At 46.6% G+C, this 22,699-nt stretch overlaps 2 protein-coding genes across 4 annotated transcripts in view; both read right to left on the reverse strand.

Annotated features, from left to right (window-relative positions):
- zmynd11 (zinc finger, MYND-type containing 11) overlaps positions 1–19,983 on the reverse strand; it is a 190,169-nt gene extending 170,186 nt beyond the window's left edge. For all 3 annotated transcript variants that reach the window (XM_069914714.1, XM_069914713.1, XM_069914712.1), the window contains exon 1: positions 19,774–19,983. The gene's annotated coding sequence lies outside the window, so the exon portion shown is untranslated. The remainder of the gene's footprint in view (positions 1–19,773) is intronic.
- Positions 8,009–10,278, reverse strand: LOC138761148 (keratin-associated protein 16-1). The gene is made up of 2 exons (XM_069932873.1): positions 9,850–10,278; positions 8,009–9,808 (listed from the first exon to the last, which is right to left on the reverse strand). Exons 1-2 carry the CDS (start codon positions 10,276–10,278, stop codon positions 8,009–8,011), a joined length of 2,229 nt encoding a protein of 742 aa, XP_069788974.1.
- Positions 19,984–22,699: the final 2,716 nt, after the last annotated feature.

The following is a 22,699-nucleotide window of genomic DNA, read 5'->3' on the forward strand; positions in this document are numbered from 1 at the left end:
TTGCAGTATGAAAAAATATTACTGTAATAGTACTTTTCTGACTTGCTTGTGATCAGACAACCAGTAATTAAAAGTGGTCACCCAAAATGCAGGCCGAGTTAAAAAAAAGTACATTCAGTGTGTACTTGGGAATGCAATGGATTAGGATACAAAATCAACAATCCACTTAATTGCTGTCAAAAGTCAGGTCACAGAGAAGTCCCTGACTCAAAATTGTTTAACAAAAGTCTGCTCCAAATTTCTACAGAAAAAATACTCAATATTTCCACAAAAGAGCAATGGTAACCAATTAAAATGAATAATTATAGAAATAAACCAGGAAGAACCAACTTCAACAGTCTTTGATGATCTCAAACTGCCAAAGTTCATTACAGCCAATGAAGCACTTGACATATAGTCACTAGTATATAGGAATCATCCAATTTGAGAGCAGTGTCACCACCATCAGATAATCTGTGCCACAACACAGCGCAATGCAGCAATCTCTTCCTGGAGTGTTAGCTTCAAATTCACTTTGCTTTAGCTTATTTTGATCAGTTTAGTGTATCAAATTAAAGGTCAACAATGCTGTGAAATCTCACCCAGAGTCCAGTTATATTAACTGCCACTGAGGCAAAATAAACCCAAAGGGAATAAAATTTATTAATGTCACATTCACTTCAGGCAGATTCAATACCAGAGTCAAAACCAAAGTGATTTAAACTTGGTTACGCTTGGGTATAATGGGCACCTTGTCAGCAACAGCGAGTTACAGTCGTAACACTTCACAAAAGAACTACACCTCACAGGACTTCTTGGCACAAACAGCTACACAGCTGTCTTTAGCACAGTGTGCCTTGGGCACTGCTTGTCATTTCTGATTTCTTCTGTTCGAATTTTAATCACATATTTGAATTAATCTCTTAGTGATTCAAATGTGAAAATTCTTGTTTGGAGTTCCCAAAATAAATTAGCAAGAAAACAAGGTCACAAATTTCTTTCCATTTCAATTATTATTGATTCAAATTAGGCCAAAAACCAAGTGGGGTCTTGTGTTACTTCAGAAGCAAATCACCATGGTGAGACAAGGTGATCTTATCAGAAGGTTTAATTATTAGCTGTGGATTTGTTCACATCCTGTTGCCTTGGTTAATTTCCACTACTCTCTAACCTTACCACTTTCACAGACACAAAATAAAAACACTACAACTGTTAATCACGAGGTAATTTGCAATGATGGCTCTTAGCCTCCTGCTGGTTTACTGACATCGTGAACTCTGGATAAAATAGGATTTTTTTTTCAACAGTCCTATACATTTCTACTTGTCAGTTGGAATAATCTCCTTTGAATGCCTGCAGACATTTTACTTGAGGAATATATATTACTTAGCACACAAGGGCACTTGTTAGGTATAAATGGCCTGCACATAGCAAGACTAATGTTTTGTTTGGAGCAGACAGTTTAAAACACAATGTCTTCCCTTCTCCCACAATCCTAGAGATTTTAAAGCTCAAACGTATAATATTCCAACTTAATTTTCATCATCGCAAAACAATGCATGAAGAGATTACTGCTACTCAAAATTAAACTGTGCCTAGTTTTCACTTATAAACATTGAAAATGACTTCAAATTAATAATGTTTTCAATAAAATTGAGGGATTACAGATCATGTGCAGGCAGAGGAGATTTAGTTCAGTTTAGCTTCATATTCAGACATTGTGGCCCTGAGGGCCCATTTCTGTGCTGCATTCTTTATGTTCCAAATGCCTAGACCATCAAATCAAAACTCCGGTAACAAGTTTAGAAAAATTGAGTCTAGTCCCTGGAAGTTCTTGAAAGCAAGAAGCTGTTGAGGCCACAAACCTGAAATAAACAATTCTTAGGTCAGGTCACAATTATGAATTCAATACCTCAGGTCACTGACCTTTCAGTATAACTGAGAAAACATGTTTGATTTCCAACTCAAGTTGTAGACGAGGATTGGAAATGGACTGGGTTGTGAAAGGTAAAGAACAAAGGAATGTTCTATCTGTCCCTCCCCTTCACTGCAGCTCAAAACTCGCGTGATTTCCAACTTTTCACGTCTGTTAAAAGATCAATCCAAAACAATGATCTCTTCAAGGAGATGTTGCCCTGAGTATTTCAAGTATTTTTGCTTCTACAGGAAGTCATGGATCTGCTCTGGCCGTACTATTTTTAGAAATCAACCAGTACAAAAGCTAACCAATTGCATCCTCACACCTTGTGATTGAAATTGCAAATGATCATGCATAATTTTTTTTTTTAAATCACATTTGGCCTCAGGCGAAATGCCAAAAGACAGGATGGTTTATGTCTTGATGTTATTTAAAAATGGAGGCAAGGATAAGATAAAGGGACAGCTGTCCAGTGAACCTGACGTCAGTAGTGGGAAAGTTGGTAGAGGAGATTCTGAGGGACATGATCCAGCAATTATGGCGAGGTCTGATTAGCTATCTTTAGCATGGCCTTGTGTGCGAAAGATCATGTCTCACAAATCTGAGATTTTTATGAAGAAGTGACCAAAAGCATTGACAAGGGCAGGGCAGTGGCTTTGTCCACATGGCCTTTGGCAAGGCCCCAAATGGTCAAATCAAATGGAATGGATTCCTCCCCCAGCAGGCATTGTCTGATTTCTGAGACTTCCTGCTTCTGGCTCATTCTTCTTATAGACAATAGGAGCTGGAGTAGGCCCTTCGGCCCGTCGAGCCAGCACCGCCATTTTACAGATCATGGCTGATCACTACCATCAGTACCCCTTTCCAGCCTTATCCCCATAACCCTCCAAAACATCAACAATAAATCTGCTTTTTTGATGCTGAAAAGACCACCGAGTTCTTCCAGCATTTCTTTTTTTTTAAATAAAATCACAGGGCCTGCAGACTTTCGTGTTTTACTCAAATCAAATGGGATCCTAGGTAAGCTAGTTAGTTGAATTCAAAATTGATTTGGTGACCTTGCATTTATTAAGTGAATGTTCCTAATCTTTTCCCCAGGCGGCAATTCTGAAACTGGAGAACATAGATTTAAGAGGGATCCGCGGGGCAACTTTTTCCAGATTTTATTTAATATCTGGAATAACCTCGCAGAAGGAAAGGGATAAAAGATTCATTAAAAACTTCCAATATTACACAACACTGCCTTTACTTTTTGCATTTGTATTTTACAGATGTCTGACGAGTTAAACCAGATACTTTACATTTAATGAATCTTAATCCTAACCATAAATGAGTACACAGCTCCTAAATTTCCTCCAATTTTGCATCCAGAAAAGCTGTGCACAAGCCAATTATTTCAACATTTTATGAAGTAACCAAAAAAGTATTCAATGAATACATCCACCCTCGGACCCAACTTGTTTTTTTTTACAACTCCAGTTGTTCACAAAAATTATAACCAGATTTTCAGGAACGGCAGAAAATAATCATTTTACTGAAGTTTTGTTTTGATGCAATGGTGAGATTTGCACTTTTACTTGAAGTAGGAGTTTGTCTTGTACTGGCAGAAATAGAAATTGGATCAAAATCCAAAAACTTTTGATCACAGGTTAACAAGATTCTTAAGCATTCATGCCTGAAAAAGTTGAAATTTTAATCTTCATATTTGATGCTCAGATCCAATATTGTAAAATCACTTGCCTTTTTCTTCAAGAAGGTTGGCAGGAAATTTTCAGGGTAGTTTTAATGACACAAGCACAATTTCAGATTCATCCTCAGTCTTTGCTAAATAATCTGAATATTCTCTTCATTTCTATTTTATTTCAGGTTGCTATTAATGTTAATAATAAATGTTTCAGTTCTAGTACTGCCTTGTGTGGCTCACCAGGCCAATTAAAGTAAGAAAAATAAAATCATTAAATCACTCATGTACTCCAAGCAACGCGTCTATTTAGATGAGGGCAGCATGGTCTGCGTAGCAGCTAGCACCACGCTATTACAGCTCCGACAATCCAGGTTCAAATCTAGCACTGCGTGCAAGGAGTTTGTACATTCACCCTGTGTTTATGTATCGTGCTGCTTGTCAAAATTTACAAAAAAAAAAATTATATTAACTGATGACATGCTCCTTCCAAGCAGATACTAGAAATCCCACAGCACCATTTTTAAGAATATGGCTAATTATTATTGTCACTTTTTTCCCTCTGTTGTGGTACAAGTCAAATATTATCAACTAATATCTAAAGAGTTAATCTGGCCAATCTCTGTTGTTAGTGGAAATACAACATTGCTACATCACCTCTACATTTTGAAAGTACAGGTATACCCCACTTTACAAAACTAGAGCGTTCCTATGGAATCTTTCATAAGCCAAAATGGCGAAAAGCAAAGTTTTTTGAACACTCCCTAATCTACCAAATCATACATAAAACCCAAGACTAAAATTTATTAAAAACAGGATATAAAGTAGAAAAAATGTATGTGCAATGTATTTAGGCTGAGTCTTTGGAGGTTGGGATGGTGGGACGTACAGAAGACTGGGATGTAGTAGGAGAGAGGAAGAGGATCATCTATTGACAACTCATCGTAGTTCCCAGCCTCTATAACGGATTGCTGCATTTGAAACATTTTTTCGTAAAAACGTAGTTTCTTCTTAAAAGCGAATATGTGCAAAGCGAATATTCGTAAAGCAGGGTATACCTGTACTTCACAGACTGAAGAAGCTTTGGAATATGGAGATCAAGAAATGTGCAAGAGAAATGAAAGTCTTTATGCCAAAAAGGTAAAAGAAACCCTTTGAATCATGCGGAGAAAAAGTCTACAAAACTTTGTATTCAAAAAAGAATAAATAGGCCATGTACAATTGCACCTGAATTTCCAGATTTAAAGGTAACAAATACAGATGAGGGGCAAGTGGAGTTGGTCAATGTCACAAAAGTAGTGATAGGAACTCTTAGTACAGGTATTCCCTAACTTAAGACCGTAATTAGGACCTAAAGATCGGTTGTATCTCGAAATGGATGCAAGTCAGAATTTTGCCCGCATGCATGGAGTACCAAAGTCTGAAATCAAACATTTTAAATCAAATGTTGTATTTGACAAACTATAACAGGGATACAGGGCAACTAAGAGTCAAAACATACGTACTTTGTTAGTCGGCATCCCAGGGTCCATAGCTGGGCGTGGCCATCTTGATTCCTGTGCACATGCACGAGTTTTGTTGGCACATGCACGAGTTTTGTTGGCACATGCACGAGTTTTGTTGGCACATGCACGAGTTTTGTTGGCACATGCACGAGTTTTGTTGGCACATGCACGAGTTTTGTTGGCACATGCACGAGTTTTGTTGGCACATGCACGAGTTTTGTTGGCACATGCACGAGTTTTGTTGGCACATGCACGAGTTTTGTTGGCACATGCACGAGTTTTGTTGGCACATGCACGAGTTTTGTTGGCACATGCACGAGTTTTGTTGGCACATGCACGAGTTTTGTTGGCACATGCACGAGTTTTGTTGGCACATGCACGAGTTTTGTTGGCACATGCACGAGTTTTGTTGGCACATGCACGAGTTTTGTTGGCACATGCACGAGTTTTGTTGGCACATGCACGAGTTTTGTTGGCACATGCACGAGTTTTGTTGGCACATGCACGAGTTTTGTTGGCACATGCACGAGTTTTGTTGGCACATGCACGAGTTTTGTTGGCACATGCACGAGTTTTGTTGGCACATGCACGAGTTTTGTTGGCACATGCACGAGTTTTGTTGGCACATGCACGAGTTTTGTTGGCACATGCACGAGTTTTGTTGGCACATGCACGAGTTTTGTTGGCACATGCACGAGTTTTGTTGGCACATGCACGAGTTTTGTTGGCACATGCACGAGTTTTGTTGGCACATGCACGAGTTTTGTTGGCACATGCACGAGTTTTGTTGGCACATGCACGAGTTTTGTTGGCACATGCACGAGTTTTGTTGGCACATGCACGAGTTTTGTTGGCACATGCACGAGTTTTGTTGGCACATGCACGAGTTTTGTTGGCACATGCACGAGTTTTGTTGGCACATGCACGAGTTTTGTTGGCACATGCACGAGTTTTGTTGGCACATGCACGAGTTTTGTTGGCACATGCACGAGTTTTGTTGGCACATGCACGAGTTTTGTTGGCACATGCACGAGTTTTGTTGGCACATGCACGAGTTTTGTTGGCACATGCACGAGTTTTGTTGGCACATGCACGAGTTTTGTTGGCACATGCACGAGTTTTGTTGGCACATGCACGAGTTTTGTTGGCACATGCACGAGTTTTGTTGGCACATGCACGAGTTTTGTTGGCACATGCACGAGTTTTGTTGGCACATGCACGAGTTTTGTTGGCACATGCACGAGTTTTGTTGGCACATGCACGAGTTTTGTTGGCACATGCACGAGTTTTGTTGGCACATGCACGAGTTTTGTTGGCACATGCACGAGTTTTGTTGGCACATGCACGAGTTTTGTTGGCACATGCACGAGTTTTGTTGGCACATGCACGAGTTTTGTTGGCACATGCACGAGTTTTGTTGGCACATGCACGAGTTTTGTTGGCACATGCACGAGTTTTGTTGGCACTGGCACATGCACGAGTTTTGTTGGCACATGCACGAGTTTTGTTGGCACATGCACGAGTTTTGTTGGCACATGCACGAGTTTTGTTGGCACATGCACGAGTTTTGTTGGCACATGCACGAGTTTTGTTGGCACATGCACGGTGGGTTCATGTATAGGAGTTTTGTTGGCGCATGCATGAGAGTCAGGTCCTCTGATGATATTGAATTTGCGCCCTGGACTCTCGCGCACGCGCACAGGAATCAAGATGGCCACACTCAGCCGATGGAACCCAGGATGCCGACTAATATAGTACGCACATTTTGGCTCTCACATGCCTTGTATCCCTATTATAGTTGTCAAATACAACAAACTGCGTAAACTTCTATTTTTTCTTATATATACATTTTCTCAAAATTTGGTCGCAAGAGCGGATGGATGCAAGTCATATAGGTTGCAAGACGGGGAGTATCTGTATAGCATGTAGGTCTCAACTCACCACATCCAACTTAACAACAAGAATTCAAGCAACTTAAATTTAACTATTATAGTGGGGCACTAACCGGGTCACAACTTGGCACACAAAATGGCCAACGAACACAGTGACTGCTCAAACCCCATAGGGGCCAATGACCTTCATCCCATATGACCACCTGCACAGCAGGAAATGAGCAACAGCGGGAACGCCGCCAAATCGTAGATCGGTGCTGCCGTGACGTCACTCGTCAGCAGTAGGGAGAGAATATAAGCAGAGCTGCCAGTCCAATAAAATCAGTCTTCAACTCCTCGTGTTTGTGTCTTCTTTCCACACATTGTGGTAATGCGCACGCAACATTGATGACCCCAGATGGACACCAAGATGACGGATCAAGCAGCTCTTCATGCAGTTTCATTGAAGCTGCCAACTTTCTGGGTGTCACACGTGTGGTACGAACAGGGTGAGGCCCAGTTCCAACTTCAACAGAGCAACGGCAACAACACACGTTGGTACGACATGGTGGGCTCAATTGACAAAGAAATGGCAGCAACGGTCATCGACTTCCTACAGCAGCCTCCAGATCAACACAAATACAATGACCTCAAGGACCTATTAGCCCGCATTTTTGAGCTCTCACAGCCTGATTGATGCATATGGATGGTTTGGTGGATAGGGTCCCATCTGCCCTCATGAACAAAATGCTTGCCCTTGCTGAGGGGCTCAGGCCTTGCCTGTTCTTCAAGCAGATTTTCCTGGAGCAGCTGCCCGAGGAGATCAGACTATTTCTCGCCAATGAGGACTTCAACAATCCCAGGAAAGTCACAGCCCGGGTGAACGTGCTCTGGAGAGCAAAGAAAGAAAATGGCGCTTTGGAGGAGCAGATCACTAGGCCCTGCACACAGCCTGCAACAAGATCATGGCAAAAAGAGAGGCAAGTGGACCCCCCTAACCCAACAGTATTGCTACTATCATGAACAACATTTCAGGGAAACACCATAGCCGTCATTAATGGCTGTGGCTGTTGGCCAACGTGACAGCCTCCTCCAAGTGTAGGACTGCCAGGAAGGCACTTCCTTGTGGACACCAGCACAGAAATAAGTGTCCTTCCACCCGGCAGCAGGAGGGCCGGCAGCAGGAGGGCCGGCAGCAGGAGGGCCGGCAGCAGGAGGGCCGGCAGCAGGAGGGCCGGCAGCAGGAGGGCCGGCAGCAGGAGGGCCGGCAGCAGGAGGGCCGGCAGCAGGAGGGCCGGCAGCAGGAGGGCCGGCAGCAGGAGGGCCGGCAGCAGGAGGGCCGGCAGCAGGAGGGCCGGCAGCAGGAGGGCCGGCAGCAGGAGGGCCGGCAGCAGGAGGGCCGGCAGCAGGAGGGCCGGCAGCAGGAGGGCCGGCAGCAGGAGGGCCGGCAGCAGGAGGGCCGGCAGCAGGAGGGCCGGCAGCAGGAGGGCCGGCAGCAGGAGGGCCGGCAGCAGGAGGGCCGGCAGCAGGAGGGCCGGCAGCAGGAGGGCCGGCAGCAGGAGGGCCGGCAGCAGGAGGGCCGGCAGCAGGAGGGCCGGCAGCAGGAGGGCCGGCAGCAGGAGGGCCGGCAGCAGGAGGGCCGGCAGCAGGAGGGCCGGCAGCAGGAGGGCCGGCAGCAGGAGGGCCGGCAGCAGGAGGGCCGGCAGCAGGAGGGCCGGCAGCAGGAGGGCCGGCAGCAGGAGGGCCGGCAGCAGGAGGGCCGGCAGCAGGAGGGCCGGCAGCAGGAGGGCCGGCAGCAGGAGGGCCGGCAGCAGGAGGGCCGGCAGCAGGAGGGCCGGCAGCAGGAGGGCCGGCAGCAGGAGGGCCGGCAGCAGGAGGGCCGGCAGCAGGAGGGCCGGCAGCAGGAGGGCCGGCAGCAGGAGGGCCGGCAGCAGGAGGGCCGGCAGCAGGAGGGCCGGCAGCAGGAGGGCCGGCAGCAGGAGGGCCGGCAGCAGGAGGGCCGGCAGCAGGAGGGCCGGCAGCAGGAGGGCCGGCAGCAGGAGGGCCGGCAGCAGGAGGGCCGGCAGCAGGAGGGCCGGCAGCAGGAGGGCCGGCAGCAGGAGGGCCGGCAGCAGGAGGGCCGGCAGCAGGAGGGCCGGCAGCAGGAGGGCCGGCAGCAGGAGGGCCGGCAGCAGGAGGGCCGGCAGCAGGAGGGCCGGCAGCAGGAGGGCCGGCAGCAGGAGGGCCGGCAGCAGGAGGGCCGGCAGCAGGAGGGCCGGCAGCAGGAGGGCCGGCAGCAGGAGGGCCGGCAGCAGGAGGGCCGGCAGCAGGAGGGCCGGCAGCAGGAGGGCCGGCAGCAGGAGGGCCGGCAGCAGGAGGGCCGGCAGCAGGAGGGCCGGCAGCAGGAGGGCCGGCAGCAGGAGGGCCGGCAGCAGGAGGGCCGGCAGCAGGAGGGCCGGCAGCAGGAGGGCCGGCAGCAGGAGGGCCGGCAGCAGGAGGGCCGGCAGCAGGAGGGCCGGCAGCAGGAGGGCCGGCAGCAGGAGGGCCGGCAGCAGGAGGGCCGGCAGCAGGAGGGCCGGCAGCAGGAGGGCCGGCAGCAGGAGGGCCGGCAGCAGGAGGGCCGGCAGCAGGAGGGCCGGCAGCAGGAGGGCCGGCAGCAGGAGGGCCGGCAGCAGGAGGGCCGGCAGCAGGAGGGCCGGCAGCAGGAGGGCCGGCAGCAGGAGGGCCGGCAGCAGGAGGGCCGGCAGCAGGAGGGCCGGCAGCAGGAGGCCCGGCAGCAGGAGGCCCGGCAGCAGGAGGCCCGGCAGCAGGAGGCCCGGCAGCAGGAGGCCCCGCAGCAGGAGGCCCGGCAGCAGGCAGCAGGAGGCCCGGCAGCAGGCAGCAGGAGGCCCGGCAGCAGGCAGCAGGAGGCCCCGCAGCAGGCAGCAGGAGGCCCCGCAGCAGGCAGCAGGAGGCCCCGCAGCAGGCAGCAGGAGGCCCCGCAGCAGGCAGCAGGAGGCCCCGCAGCAGGCAGCAGGAGGCCCCGCAGCAGGCAGCAGGAGGCCCCGCAGCAGGCAGCAGGAGGCCCCGCAGCAGGCAGCAGGAGGCCCCGCAGCAGGCAGCAGGAGGCCCCGCAGCAGGCAGCAGGAGGCCCCGCAGCAGGCAGCAGGAGGCCCCGCAGCAGGCAGCAGGAGGCCCCGCAGCAGGCAGCAGGAGGCCCCGCAGCAGGCAGCAGGAGGCCCCGCAGCAGGCAGCAGGAGGCCCCGCAGCAGGCAGCAGGAGGCCCCGCAGCAGGCAGCAGGAGGCCCAGCAAGGATACAGAAGCAGGATGAAAATACAGAGAAGAGAATAAGACAACACAGACATAGAAGAGGAGGAAGAAGACCAAGAATTTCAAAGGAAAGAAGAAGGTAATATAGGACAAAGTTTAGATAAAGCCTGTTTTGAAGAACAAATGAGGTCATTAAAAGAATAACTATCATTAGAATTTAGTTCAATCAGAAGAAAAATGAAAAGAGCTGAAGACAGAATGCAAAGGTTAGAGTTAGTCATGACTGAAATAGGGAAAAGAGTAGAAAATGTGGAGGAATGAGAAGCTGCTGTAGAAATGGAGATAAATTATTTAAGAGGGAAGTTGGAACAGAGCAAAAAAAATTAAAGAGACAAGATTTATGGTCACAAAAAATTGACGTATTGGGAAACTACATTAGGTGAAACAACATAAAAATAGTGGGCCTGAAAGAAGGGAAAGAAGGGTCAGATATGAAGGAATTTATAAAAGGATGGATCCCAAAGGTGTTGGGAATGACAGATTCACATGAAGAAATAGAAATCGAAAGGGGGCATAGAGCACGAGTCGCGAAACCGCCATCACATCAAAAACTGAGATCCATATTGGTAAAACTTCTAAGATATATGACAAGAGAGAACATACTGGAACAGGCAAGAAAGAAGGTTAGAGAAGACAATAAGCCGTTGGAATATAAGGGCCAAAAAATATTTTTTTTTACCCGGACATAAGCTTCGAACTTTTAAAGGAGACGAAGGAATTCAACACGGCGAAAACAATCTTATGGAAGAAAGGTTATAACTTTATCTTAAGACATCCAGTAGTACTCAAAGTATTTATTCCTGGGGAATGGAATAGACTGTTCTCGGACCCAAAGAAAACCCAAGAATTTGCTGAACATTTGCGGGACAGAAGAGAGGAGGAGGAGGAGTGACAAAAAGGAAGACCGGCAAGAAAATATACAAAATATATAAAAATATAAAGTAAAGATAATGTATATATAAAGATTTAAAGATGGATAAGAGAAGGGGGAAGAAGGGGGGGGAAAAAGTGCTTTGTTATATGTATAGGAAAATAGTGTTCTCTGGGGGGGGGGGGGGGAATAATGGTCACTGCGAAATCGGTTGCCGCTTGCGAGTAAGTTCGCAAACCAAATGAAAAGGGGAGCTGTGGTTGCCGTCAAGGGACAAGGGACAACTCACGGAGGGGGGTATATCTGGGGTTAAAGGATTATTAATTGTGGGATTGTTGGGGTATTTCATGTCTTAAGTGCATTGTAATATATTGAGATTAAAAAGGAAGACTTTAAAAACAGTAATGGAAAAAAGGGGATGGAGGTGGTGAAGAGGCGGAAAAAAGAAGTGAAAATAAAGATATAAGATGGCATGTTGGACTATATGACTATAAACATTATTGGAATATATAACCAAATTTAAGTGTATCCCATTGGAGAAAATAAAATCACATGTAATTTAAAAGCCAAAGTTACAATGTTTCAAAAACCCTGAGAACCATATATGGAACATAACAGAAAGAGCAGGCCTCAGACCACCACCACCTAAAATGATAAGAAGATAAGTAGATGACATGTCTTTTTTGTTTGTATTCCTTTTGTATAAAGATATTGTTTTATTGTATTTTATATGTTCAATATTTACTGTTTTTGGAGGGGGATGGGAAGGGGGGAGGGAGGGATGGTGGAAAAAAAGAGAAAATGTCACTGTGTATATTTAAAGAGATGCATCTGTAAGTATATTGGTTGATATGGTTCATAGTGCGATAAAGAATTACAAAAAAAAGGTTGGGAAGGGGCAGGAGAATGGGTCTGGTGGATTATTCTGGTGGCCTGGCTCAAATTTGATGGTGCAAATGGTCACATTCCATGCTGTGAATATTTTGATTGTCGTTCAAGTCTCAATAAAGCAGTACAGGTGCAGTACAATTTTATTAATTTTTTTTTTAAAAAAGGCACCCCCCACCAAGACTTTCAAGCCAGCGCAACATAGATTCAACCACATCCACGTTGACATCGTAAGGACGCTGCTAGTCTTCGGAGGGGAAAGATATCTCCTCACCATCATTGACCGCTCCACGAAGTGGCTGACGGCAGCCCCCCCCCCGGCCGACACAACCATTGAGTCCTGTGCTAGGGCACTGATTAACACCTGGGTGTTGAGTTCGGGAATCTCACTCCACCATACCACAGCTTACCATCATCAGCCCAAAGTGTTGGTGGAGCAGTTCCACAGGCACCTCAAGGGGCCGAAATGAGCAGGTGAATTACCCTGGGTGCTCGTGGGGATCTGCACCACACTGAAAGAGGACTAACACCTCTACAGTCGAGATGGTATACGGCGCACCATTGGTGATATCAAGGGGAGTTCATGACCACTGCCAAAAACCAAGAGGACCCCACAGCGTCATTGACTAAGCTGAGGAGAAAAACTGGGCGCTTTAGCACCTCCGCCGCACAGCCAGGCCAAAGCCTATGTCTCCAAAGACTTAAAAGAACTGTGAGTACATTTTCGTTTAGAGGGGGCCCACACCAAACACCTCTGCAACGGCCGCATGAGGGGCCATATAAAGTAAATCAGACACAACAGGTCGACGTGTGGTGGTTATCGGCAGTAAGGAAGAGACTTTCTCTATTGACCACCTCAAACAACACCTGGACGTTAGCCAACCGGTCGGTCTCCGTGCAGCCCCATGACACAGAAGGCCATTGAAAGCAGCAAACAGTGCTCCAATCACTGGTTCTGGGAAGGGGGAAATCATGTAATGGCCTGCTAACCAGGTCGCAATCTGGCACATAAAATGGCCATCAAACACAGCGACCACGCAGACCCCACGGGGGCCAACGACCTTCATCCCAGGTGACCACCTGCATGACAGGAAACAACGAGCAACGGCAGGATCGCTGTCCAATCGGAGATTGGCGCTGCTGTGATGTCACTCCTATCAGCAGAGCTGCCGGTGCAATAAATGAGTCCTCGGCCACACTTTGCACGCGCGACTCTATTCCAAAGGATCTTTCACCATGTTAAAATTGTCACACCTATTTCTGTCTTTTGTAAATAGTGACATTTAGCAAAGCATCCAAATCACAATTGCACATGAACATTATCTAATTGGAGGAAAAGGTCAATGCCAAATGATATTTAAGGCAAAGCACAAAATTCTAAACTTGGGCAAGGCTTTTTTGTCATTAAAAGCTCCACAACTTGTGAGTATCAATTAAAGTCAAACTACAAAGGGCCGGCAGATTTGGAAGGAGAGGATTGTGAAGAGAAGAAATGATTTCCTTCTGACAAGGTCCATCTGCACAACACAATGCAATTCATCTCTATAAAGGATAAAGTACCCCAAAGGGACATTCAACTCACTTGCCCATTTCTGGTGTATCCATTGAACTTTAAAAAAAAATAGATTTGTATTACACTTTCTGATTGGTTACTATTTTGCTTTCAAATAATTTCTACAAAAGGAATAAAGGTATAATTGATTTTACTGGGTAAATAAAGTTGCTTATTTTGAAGGACAGATTCTATTGGCAAAAATTTAGTAATCCCTCCACACTTAAGAACGTCAAGTGTTTTATTAGTAGACAGCTGCACAAAAGCATAAAATTGCTCATTTAGGATAGATTTACCACCTCTTGGTCATAGTACAACAACAATGAAATTCAAAGCAATAATTTCTCAAGGAAATCTGAATGGCTTGTTTTTGAGAAAAATATTCTTTGTCAATTCCATTTTGAATTTAAAAATACAAATTGGAAATTACTTTTAATCATTAGGGTTTACACATAATTTACAGTAATCTTAATTCACTTTTAAATACTTCCAATTTTTGTACTTTGGCAACTGTTTTACAGTGGAAACTATTCCAAAAGTGAACACAGACAGGGCAATAAAACCACTAGTGTGTACACCCACTGTTGTGCTGAGAAGCTGGGAGCCAGAACTTTTCCACTCCCTGCTGTGCTGTAAATCAGTACCCATTTAAGGGCCTCCTATTAATTATGTGCATGTGACCCAAGTTTCATTGCTGAATAAAATAAATCTTACTTTTGTTCCATGACGCCTCATAGCATTTATTCTAGGCTTTCCGCACTGGAGTCATTATAATTTAATCGGATACATTCCCTCACTTTCACCTGCCACTGATTCTTTAATAAACAAGTAGCCTTTCTCTTCCAGCTGACATTTCAAGAGTCACGTCTTCTGTACACAGTGGCAGAAGCTATATCTTATCAGACTTTCTCTCTGCCTTAGATGTGTCAAAACTTAAATGTGGCAAGAGAGAGAAAAAAAATATGCCCAGGAAAATCCAAAATGTAAATGATTTTCAGTGGACAAATCAAGGAAGAAACAAATCTCTTTCCAGTTTAAAATCAGAACATCTTTTCAGCCATCCACGATTCAGTTTAATTTTCCATTATTCACAGAAATAAAGGGAAGTGCCAGAAGTTTAGACAGGAAAGGTGAGTGAGAAGCAAAGAAAACCATTAATAAACATGCTCTGATGGAAGTCCAAGTTCAGAAGCTACAAGTGATATGCAACATTCAGCACCTCAGAAGAGGTCACTGACCACAAGCATAAGTAAACAGGATAGAGAGAGCAAGTTATGCAGGCCACAAACAGACTCAACACAAATCTAACAATTCAAACTGGGTCAGGGGGGGTTAACTTGTGCTCTTCCTTCGAGGACACTGCATCATTCAAAAAATAGTGAAGTCAGCATCAGGCATCCGAAATTGGAGCATGCCCTAAGATTAGTAAACCATATTTTAAAACAAAATGGTAGGCCAACCTAAGCAATTTATGCATAAATGATCTGTAATTGCAGGGAGAAGTTACCATGTCAAAATTATAAATTGTGGACAAAAAAAGACATTCAGAAAATAGTGCAAGTCAATGGACATTGTTCAGAAGTAGCTTTTGCCCCAAAGCCCACTGATAAATGCTTCCTAAAATTATAAATTCAATTCAAAAACAAGCTCAACATTAGTTCACCAAAATGCAAAAATCAGTTAACCAGCAGAATTCTACTAGCAAAGCTAAGGATGACAATGAAGATATAGTTATCCCATGAATAAACCAAGGCATTAATTTATATTAAAGTATCAGATTTCCATTATTAACAGTGAAAGTAAAAGTTACATTTTTCAGGCTCAAAATGTGTGCTGAATGACAACTCACGGTGTACAGAAGTAAACTATTTGACCTGATTCATCTATGCCAGTCAAGATGTCCCTCAATCCTAATCCCATTTTCCTGCATTTAGCCATAGATCTATTCTTTTCCATCCATGTATCAATCAATACGTTTTTCTCAACACTATTGATTATGCCTGCCCCTAATTTCAGATCAATACATCGTGAGCAGGACAAGGATTCAATTCAGGAGCAAGTCATTCCACAGAACTAGAATGTAGAAGAGTAACTGCACATTTTATGTAACAAAATCTGTTGCAAACAGCTAAATATTTCACCACACCATTTGTGCCTTTTTTCCCTCCCTACCTCCCATTTTGGCAGCTTGCCCTTTACATCTGTGTGTACCTTTACATCTCCTTTAAAACTTTTCCTTTCTAGTTTTGGTATTTTTCCAGTGATTGGAGGAAATCTGTCAACATAGATATAGAGGTCTAAATCTACATATAAACATCTCCAAGATTACCCCTCATCTTTTGTACTCCTGTAAGAGCCACCCCAACCTAGCTGATCTCACTTGCTTGGAGCCCTGCATTCCAGGCATTCTAGTGAATCCCTTCCACGCTATTTCAACCACATCGTTCCTGTGGTGCAATGTCCAATACTTCAAATGCAGTCTGATCAATTTTTGGAACATTTTATTGTGCTTTTATGCATAGAAAAAAAAATGGAGAAAAGAATCAAAGTGACACAAAATATGTACCGCTAGATTTAGCAATGAACAGTTTTACCAATGGACAAATAGAGGACAAAATTGAATCTGATTATGCAATACAAGCATCTGAGAAGCATATAATGGAGAAAAAAGATACAAGTCGACAGCAAATCTTAGGTTACAGAAGGTGTAATTGAAGATTTTTTTTTAAAGTCTGAGAATGACAGAATGACCAAGATCAGTATCCTTATTGATTCCTGTCATTTTTCACATCTGCAAACAATTTCAATTATCTCATTACTTTAAAAAAAATTGCATCAAGAGTCATCAGATTCTCAGAAGCTTTAATGTCCTTAATCCACTCACAGGTATCCTGAGTTAATTCAGTCTTCAGACACTTGTAAAGGTGCAGGATGAGTTACAAGCACCATCAAGCTTTGAAACAATTGGACAGTCCAGCTACCACAGGAATGGAAAGAAAACAAAGCAGTGCCCGAATAGTGCAGATGGGGAGCTGAAAGGGAAAGAGAAACTCCATATTCAAGAGGACTTCAGAAACAGGGAGAAAGAATTACTATTGCATCTATCCCAAAGGGGTCACCACACCCCAGGCTGGAATTACTCTTCTCAGCAGAGCTGCCTCACACCAAAGGATTATCCAAACATGTCAAAGTGCGGATATTTGCTAAATTCTCATGCAAAAATGCCAGGTGGCAGTACAGAGTCCAGGATAAGAGTCACTGAGCTAAAAAGACCTGATAAATTGCCGAGATACAACATGCCTGAAATTCTACCCACCAAAACCAACCACCTTAGTTGGTTGCTATTACAGATAAAGTCAAAACCCAAATTTATCAGCAATCTGCATTTAAATAGCAAAGTATTTCAGAACTGTACCCTGAACACTGATGCCAAGCCAAATAAAGGTGACAGGTAACTAAGCAAATGTTGGGTAGAGCCTCAGTCACACACTGGAAAAATGCGATTGAAAGGTTAAGCAACAAAATTTCAGAGTTTAAGGCTCTAGAGTTCTGAAAGCATGACTGTTAATAATTTTTTTTAAATTCTGCAACGGCAGAGTCTGCGCACAAGGTGGAGGCAATACGATCAGCAGCAGAACAGGGGGTTGCAGAGGACTGGCACAGGGCACCAGAAAACAGGGAGAACATCCCCTGTTTGAGAAGCAAAGGAGACAACCCATGGGTGATGACCACAGCAGACCAGAAAATGATTCTGCAGCTGTAGAACACGCAGGCAGCCACAGTTGGTGACTTGAGGAGAGGAACCCATTATTAGCAATTACAGTCATGGGATTCACACCAGGAGCAGACTGCTGGAGACTACCTGAAGAAGTACCAGGTATTGGAACCAGGATGCATGGTGAAGGAGTACCAGGTATTGGAACCAGGATGCATGGTGAAGGAGTACCAGGTATTGGAACCAGGATGCGTGGCTGCCGAGGGCACTGAAGGGTTCCTGATTACGTCAGAAGTTTGGAGCTCAGGCTGCTAATGGTGTGGACTTGAGTCTGTGTGGCAGTGGCAGCACTGAAGGTGAATCCACGGACAATTGGTGATTGTGAAGGGACTCTCTCTGGATTTCTTTCTCTGGCTGCAAGAGGCACTTCAAGCGATTTCTGACCATGGCAAATCTTTCTGCCCTATTGCAGACAAAAGCAAATTCCATGTAATATAGTAGTTTTTATTATAAGATAATAAAGGAATCTTGAGTAGAAGAGTCAGCTAATAGAAATGGAATTTTGTTTTAAAGACTGCAGGCTAAAAATTAACACACAATAGCAAGAATCAAGATCCTGAAAGATCCTAAACTGGCAGAGGAAAAATAAAATAGATTGGAAAACAGTTTAGGTGTATGGAGTGGATTAAAATACAGTCAGATCTTGAGCCAATTAACAGAAAATGACACGCTCAGCCAAAATAGTCATTCATGAATGACAACAAAAAGCATGATGAGACAAGACAGAAAAAGTAAAACACAATGGATTGGAAATCACAGTTACACAAGAGTGGCCAGGAAACAAGATGGAATCATCGGAAGGGAAAAACTTTTTGGGCATCTGAACAGCCTGTGATCTCGGAAAAGTACACCTCGTCTAGAACTGGCCACTCGCCTGACAAATGCAGAACTGGGCAGGAGTGAAGAAAGGTGTCAAATGATGGCAGATTCACCGGCTGATTGCGCACAGATCCACGAAGGGGGTCAGGGGCTGAGTGGGCATCAACACATGTTCTCAGGAGCTGCGGCCAAAGGGAAAAGCGGAGATTGGAGAGAGAAGGGGCAAATCAAATGCTAACGCATAGGTAACCAAAATAAGCACGCTAGATTAGCTATTAGCAACAAGTAAAACAGTAGCCAGGGCTTCAAAGCTCGCAGGCGTGACAGACAGACTTCCATTAAATTTATGGGACACAGTACACACATCGGGAACAGAAGGTTGCATTTTAATTGCAATAGACGTGTCTGACAGTATTAAATGCAGTTGTAAATGTAACACATGCGAAACAGTTTGTCCAAACGCATTACTCCATCCTCGAAGCAGCCTTTAAGTGATGGGGAAATTACTAACATCTCGTGGGTTGGGGTTGGGGGACGGGTGGGGGGTGGGAGTTGGGCAGTGGGGCGGATGGGGTGGGGGTGGGGGGTGGGGGGTGGGGGGGTGGGAGTTGGGGGGGCGCGGGAGTTGGGGGGGCGCGGGAGTTGGGGGGGCGCGGGAGTTGGGGGGGCGCGGGAGTTGGGTGGGGGTGGGGGGGCGGGAGTTGGGGGGGTGGGAGTTGGGGGGGTGGGAGTTGGGGGGGTGGGAGTTGGGGGGGTGGGAGTTGGGGGGGTGGGAGTTGGGGGGGGTGGGAGTTGGGGGGGTGGGAGTTGGGGGGGTGGGGGGTGGGAGTTGGGGGGGTGGGAGTTGGGGGGGTGGGAGTTGGGGGGGGTGGGAGATGGGGGGGGTGGGAGTTGGGGGGGTGGGAGTTGGGGGGGTGGGAGTTGGGGGGGTGGGAGTTGGGGGGGTGGGAGTTGGGGGGGTGGGGGGTGGGAGTTGGGGGGATGGGAGTTGGGGGGGGTGGGAGTTGGGGGGGGTGGGAGTTGGGGGGGGTGGGAGTTGGGGGGGGTGGGAGTTGGGGGGGTGGGGGGTGGGAGTTGGGGGGGTGGGGGGTGGGAGTTGGGAGTTGGAGGGGTGGGAGTTGGGAGTTGGAGGGGTGGGAGTTGGGAGTTGGGGGGGTGGGAGTTGGGGGGGGTAGGGAAGAACGCCTCGTGTGCTCTCCGTGCCTGCCTCCCCCGACCCCTCACTTCGGTTGGGCTGAAGCGATTGGTTTTAGCTTTGATCCAACTCTCTGGTGAAGGGGCCGTGGTCCCGGGTACAGCCCCGGCTCCCTGTGACCCCCCCCCCCCACTCAACTCCCTCAGAAGAGCACTGCGGGCGGCGACCACCGCCTCCCCACCATTAACCGCCCGTTAACCGATCTGGGGGGTGGGGGGGGGGCGAATTAAAAAAAAAAATCCGCCGCACCGACACTAAAGTGAAACGAATAAAACAAAGAGGGGAGGGAGGCCTAGGCACCGGCACCGGCCTCTCCCCGCCACCCAACCCGACCAAGCCCCCGGGTCGACGGTGACCCGGGAGGCGAGGCTCCGGCTCCTGGGGTTTCGCCGCCATATTCGCCGCACGGAGTCGCTCCGCCGCCCCTCACCTGCCGTCACTCGCGCGCCCGCCGCGCTCCGCTGCCCCTCCGCCGGCGACACCGGGGGTCGACGGGAAGCGCCCGGCTCGATCTGGCGGGGCTGGCGACCGCTTCACTTTCACGGGCTCGGCCCACGTTCCACATAAACACCGAAGGCTCCGCTCCGCGACGGCCGGCGCCCTCCGCAGGCCACGTCCGCGCTCAGCAACCTGCCGACAAACCGAGCCGTCCACCAATCCCACCACGCCAGTGTGACCTCTCCACCAATCCGATCACGCCAGTGTGACCTCTCCACCAATCCGATCACGCCAGTGTGACCTCTCCACCAATCCGAGCTCCTCCTCTAGACGGAACCGCCTCTAATGAATTTCCTCCTCCAATCCAAACATACCTCCAACCAGACATTCCTCCAATCCCTCATCCTCCAATCCAGACATTTCTCCAATCTAGACATTCTTCCAATCCCTCATCTTCCAATCCAAAACTGCTTCCAATCCAAACATTCCTCCAACCAGACATTCCTCCAATCCCTCATCCTCCAATCCAGACATTTCTCCAATCTAGACATTCTTCCAATCCCTCATCTTCCAATCCAAAACTGCTTCCAATCCAAACATTCCTCTAACCAGACATTCCTCCAATCCCTAATCCTCCAATCTAACACTGCCTCCAGACCAGACATTCCTCCAATCTATATTCCTCCAATCCGTATTCCTCCAATCGAAATATTCTTCCAATCCAGACGTTTCTCCAATCCAAACATTCCTCCATCATGTCACTTTAATCTGATCCTGCCTCCAAAGCGTTCACTTTAACCGACCTCGGTCTTTTGCCTTTACTCTAACCGCCCCCTCTTTTAATCCATGAATAACAATCACTGTAATCCAATTTTCAATTTTTTTTGCCAAGAAGAAGATACTTTAACAGATTCTCTCTATGTAAAATCATCTACATGGACTACCAATGATCTCCTGGACCATCCAGGGCAAGTACCAGATGCCTTCTAATGAAAAAGTCCCCGCTATTAGGGCACAAAACAGGCTTAGAGGTGCCACAAGGTCTGTCCTGGTGCATCTCACCTTCTAACGCTGATGTTTTCCCCATCAATACATTTTAGGAACTAGTCAGAGGAAAGTTATTAGACATTATTGGTCAACCAGTTTACCTATCTCGGCTGCACCATTTCATCAGATGCAAGGATCGACAACGAGATAGACAACAGACTCTCCAAGGCAAATAGCGCCTTTGGAAGACTACACAAAAGAGTCTGGAAAAACAACCAACTGATAAACCTCACAAAGATTAGCGTATACAGAGCCGTTGTCATACCCACACTCCTGTTCGGCTCCGAATCATGGATCCTCTATCGGCATCACCTACGGCTCCTAGAATGCTTCCACCAGCGTTGTCTCCGCTCCATCCTCAAAATTCATTGGAGCAACTTCATCCCTAACATCGAAGTACTCGAGATGGCAGAGGCCGACAGCATCGAGTCCACGCTGCTGAAGATCCAGCTGCGCTGGGTGGGTCACGTCTCCAGAATGGAGGGCCATCGCCTTCCCAAGATCGTGTTATATGGCGAGCTCTCCACTGGCCACCGTGACAGAGGTGCACCAAAGAAGAGGTACAAGGACTGCCTAAAGAAATCTCTTGGTGCCTGCCACATTGACCACCGCCAGTGGGCTGATATCGCCTCAAACCGTGCATCTTGGCGCCTCACAGTTCGGCGGGCAGCAACCTCCTTTGTAGAAGACCGCAGAGCTGACAAAAGACAAAGGAGGAAAACCCAACACCCAACCCCAACCAACCAATTTTCCCCTGCAACCGTGTCTGCCTGTCCCGCATCGGACTTGTCAGCCACAATCGAGCCTGCAGCTGACGTGGACTTTTACCCCCTCCATAAATCTTCGTCCGCGAAGCCAAGTCAAAGATTGGAAAATATATTCTGAGTCTTGATGAAGACTTCTTGCACAGAAATTTCCCGGAACTGATCCAGCTTGATTTACTGAGTTCCTCAGCAGATTATTTGTTGCTTATTAGATTTAACTATTTGTTGACTTAGGAATGTTTGGGATTATTTAATTTTGTGCTTAACTGTTGTCTCATTTACCTAAGACTGAACCAATCCACAGCAATGAGGGAGAATTCAGATTTGAGCTGAACCTTTTCATTGTAGTCACAGGTGGAAGACTTCTTAAGGTTGGCCTCTGCCATTCTGTGCTCAAAAGAGATAAAACAGGAAAAGGCTTAGTTAATAATCAATCTTGCAAGGAACAGTTGTGCTAAAATTGGTCCCATTTGTAATGCTTTTTCATGGTCGAATTGCTTGTCGTCTCTTACTTGTGTATGAAAAATAATGCCTTTTAAATTCTAATGAAGGATATGAGGTGCCTTTAAAATGGTAACCCAGCATAAACTGATAACTCAAAAAAGGAATTGGAAATAAATGGATCCTAGATTTCCCAGCTCCAGACCGTAATCAGTGAGAATTAGTAAGAATATCTCCTCCACAATCTCCAACAGTACCGGAGCCCCACAGACTGCGTTCTTAGCCCCCTGTATTACTTCAGATTTCAGATTTCAGGTTTATTGTCAGAGTACATACATGTCATCACATACAGCCCTGAGATTCCTTTATCCTGCAGGTACAGCAGAACTACCACTAATTGGTAGGGCAAAACTAAACTGCACACAGCGGGAAACATGTAAACAAGCTAAGAACTGTAAACAGATAATGACTATAAATAAAATGACCGGGCAATACAGAGAGAACAAAAAGAAAATCAATAAAATGCACAAGAAAGAATCCTTAAATGCATATCTGATTGAGTTTGTCATTGAGGAGTCTGATAGTGAAGGAGCAGCAGCTGTTCCTGAACCTGGTGGTGTGAGTCTTGAGGCACCTATACTGCTTTTCTGATGGCAGCAGCAAGAA

The sequence above is a fragment of the Narcine bancroftii genome, chromosome 1 (genome assembly GCF_036971445.1).
Source record: "Narcine bancroftii isolate sNarBan1 chromosome 1, sNarBan1.hap1, whole genome shotgun sequence".
NCBI lineage: Eukaryota > Metazoa > Chordata > Chondrichthyes > Torpediniformes > Narcinidae > Narcine > Narcine bancroftii.

Excerpts from the sequence above, each read along its gene's own strand:
- LOC138761148 (XM_069932873.1), bottom strand. The coding sequence starts at position 10,278 with ATGTCTGTGTTGTCTTATTCTCTTCTCTGTATTTTCATCCTGCTTCTG. Across the intron at positions 9,809-9,849 it reads GGGGCCTCCTGCTGCCTGCT|GCTGCCGGGCCTCCTGCTGC; the intron begins GCGGGGCCTCCT and ends CTCCTGCTGCCT.